The sequence below is a fragment of the Rana temporaria genome, chromosome 4, assembly GCF_905171775.1.
Source record: "Rana temporaria chromosome 4, aRanTem1.1, whole genome shotgun sequence".
Taxonomy (NCBI): Eukaryota; Metazoa; Chordata; class Amphibia; order Anura; family Ranidae; genus Rana; species Rana temporaria.
Window position 1 is genome coordinate 109,827,008 of NC_053492.1, and position 2,912 is coordinate 109,829,919.

A 2,912-nucleotide genomic window follows, 5' to 3' on the forward strand; every position below is an offset into this window, starting at 1 on the left:
AAAAAAAAATATATAAAGAGATTTTGATATCTTCAAAAATTTGTTTAAAAAATGTACAAATCACAAATTGGTAAGAAGATTGTTAAAATAAATAAAATAATCGTAAAAAATAAAGTGTGTGGTGTTTTGATTAAAGAACCTGTAACTTTACATGTGTTTACTTTGTGTGTTACCTGGGAAATGGTTGTGAGTTGGCAAGGAAAATACACTTGACACTACATGTAGTACATTATGTAAAATGATGAGGCAACTTCAAAAAACACAAGCGACCAAATTTAAATTTTTGGGTACACTGATTTATAATGTGATAAAACAAAGCTAAGCCAAATTGGCTTGTGAGGGAATGGCCCCCCTACCCATAAAATACTCCATATATTGGTCACGGACTGCACGGCCACTTTGGGGGGGCAAGCCAGTACGGGCAGGTTCCAGGCCCGGCAAGATTTGCTCGGGATTGTTAAGTCCAGCCTCAGGCCCAACCATGGCCATATAGTTTGTGGAATTTCGTCTCAAAAAATTATGTAAAATGCAGCATGCAAATACGATATAGTTCCATTTGTACTCCGCCATATGGATCGAGGTTAGGAACAGGCGGAACCGGCTGGCCATTATCCCGAAGGCATTCTCCACCACCCTCCGGGCTCTGGCCAGCCGGTAATTAAAAACACTCCTCTCTGGGGTGAGGGTGCGCTGGGGGAATGGCCTCATTAGATGGGGTCCCAGGCCAAAAGCTTCATCAGCCAAGAAGACGAAGGGGAGTCCTTCCACGTTGTCCGCATCCGGTGGCAATGCAAGATCTTCATCTTGGAGTCGTTCCCCGAACTCAGTCTGCCTGAAAGCTCCCCCATCCGACATCCGGCCGTTCTTGCCCACATCAACGTACAGAAATTCGTACTGTGCTGACACCACCGCCATCAGCACAATACTGTTGAACCCCTTATAATTGTAGAACTCAGAACCAGAACGGGGTGGAGGCACGATGCGGACGTGCTTTCCGTCGATGGCTCCCCCGCAGTTGGGGAAGTTCCAACGCGTCTCAAACTCCGCTGCCACAGTCTGCCATTCCTGTGGCGTGGACGGAAGCTGTGTAATAGAAAAATAAAATATTTTAGAAATATTTGGAACATAACATTGCAAGCACGTTAGACAAAGACATCATAATTATTCTAACTTTTAAATTAAAAGAGCTTTTTACAACTAAAATATAATGCACAATTAGCACTTACATCACCCCCTCTGATGGATCAATGATCAAATTTGGGAGATAAAAAATAAAAAAAAAATAAAAAATAATTATTCCTAAACTCCCAAACTCATCTAGCCCTCTCCAAAATGACTATTAAAGTCTAGGTTCACCAATATTTGTTCAACTTTTTCTGGGTGAACCTACACTTTTATACACATTTTGGAGAGGGCTAGATGAGTTTGGGAGTTCCTTTTTTTTTTCCACCATGAAACTCCCAAACTCATCTAGCCCTCTCCAAAATGACTATTAAAGTCTAGGTTCACCAATATTTGTTCAACTTTTTCTGGGTGAACCTACACTTTAATACACATTTTGGAGAGGGCTAGATGAGTTTGGGAGTTCCTTTTTTTTTTTCCACCATGAAACTCCCAAACTCATCTAGCCCTCTCCAAAATGACTATTAAAGTCTAGGTTCACCAATATTTGTTCAACTTTTTCTGGGTGAACCTACACTTTAATACACATTTTGGAGAGGGCTAGATGAGTTTGGGAGTTCCTTTTTTTTTTTCCACCATGAAACTCCCAAACTCATCTAGCCCTCTCCAAAATGACTATTAAAGTCTAGGTTCACCAATATTTGTTCAACTTTTTCTGGGTGAACCTACACTTTTATACACATTTTGGAGGTGGGGGGGGAACATTACAATAACACAATACATTGTAAAGTGACTAGGCTAGGTGTGTTAGGGCCCAGGATAGCATGCTGGGGAGGTAAGTGAAGGGAAATAGGCATGTGGGCCTTAAAAAGGGACATCAATAAGAGCTTAGAGCATGCATGGGGGCAAAGGGGACATTCACAGTACATTACAAGCATGGTAAGTAGGGAGGAAGGGAATAATTACAATACATTAGCATACATTAAAAACATTACATGTGATCTTAAAGGAGAAAACTTACCCTCATATAGTCATCCTGCAGAACCTGGATGATGGCAGAACAGGTATCTGGGATTATGAGGCCCAGAGCCTGGGGGGAGATGCCCGTCGAGAACTTTAAGTCCTGCAAGCTTCTCCCAGTTGCCAGATACCGTAAGGTGGCAACTAGCCTCTGTTCAGCGCTGATGGCTTCCCGCATAACAGTGTCCTGCCTGGTAATATAAGGCGACACCAAAGCCAACAGCTGCTGAAAGACAGGATCAGACATCCTCAGAAAATTCCTGTAATCTACAGGATTATTTTCCTGGATCTCCCGCAGCAGAGGCATATGACAGAATTGGTTCCTACGGAGCAACCAATTCTTGGTCCATGAACTCCTCCTCACCCTGTTCATGGCTGGGTCTAGGTCTAAAGCAACAAGACCTGAACCATACATTTGCATAGCACGAAGTCGCCTACGACGATCAGGTGCCTGCAACATGGCTAGAAACGACCGTGTAATCAGACCGCACAATCAGACCGCACTGAAGAACAGCAAGTGCTAGGAAGAACGCAGTGAAAATCTTAAACGAGCGCACAGAACCGCAATGTAAAACAATACGACCTGACCGCACGTCCCGATAAACAAGCTACGATCCCACAAGCACAAACTGAACGGCAGAAAACGATATGAAAGCACGACGAATGAAAAACGCGAATCGTCACTCACCAAACTTTTACTAACACGCGGAAACACGATATCAGCAAAAGCAGCCCCAAGGGTGGCGCCAAAGAATTCAAACCTCCCATTT

General features: G+C 43.2%; 1 protein-coding gene across 1 annotated transcript; it reads right to left on the reverse strand.

Annotated features, from left to right (window-relative positions):
- Positions 1 to 274: 274 nt before the first annotated feature.
- LOC120935642 (putative nuclease HARBI1) lies at positions 275 to 2,602 on the reverse strand. The gene is made up of 3 exons (XM_040347693.1): positions 2,507 to 2,602; positions 2,144 to 2,368; positions 275 to 1,083 (listed from the first exon to the last, which is right to left on the reverse strand). Exons 1-3 carry the CDS (start codon positions 2,600 to 2,602, stop codon positions 319 to 321), a joined length of 1,086 nt encoding a protein of 361 aa, XP_040203627.1. The 3' UTR covers positions 275 to 318.
- Between the last annotated feature and the right edge of the window lie 310 nt (positions 2,603 to 2,912).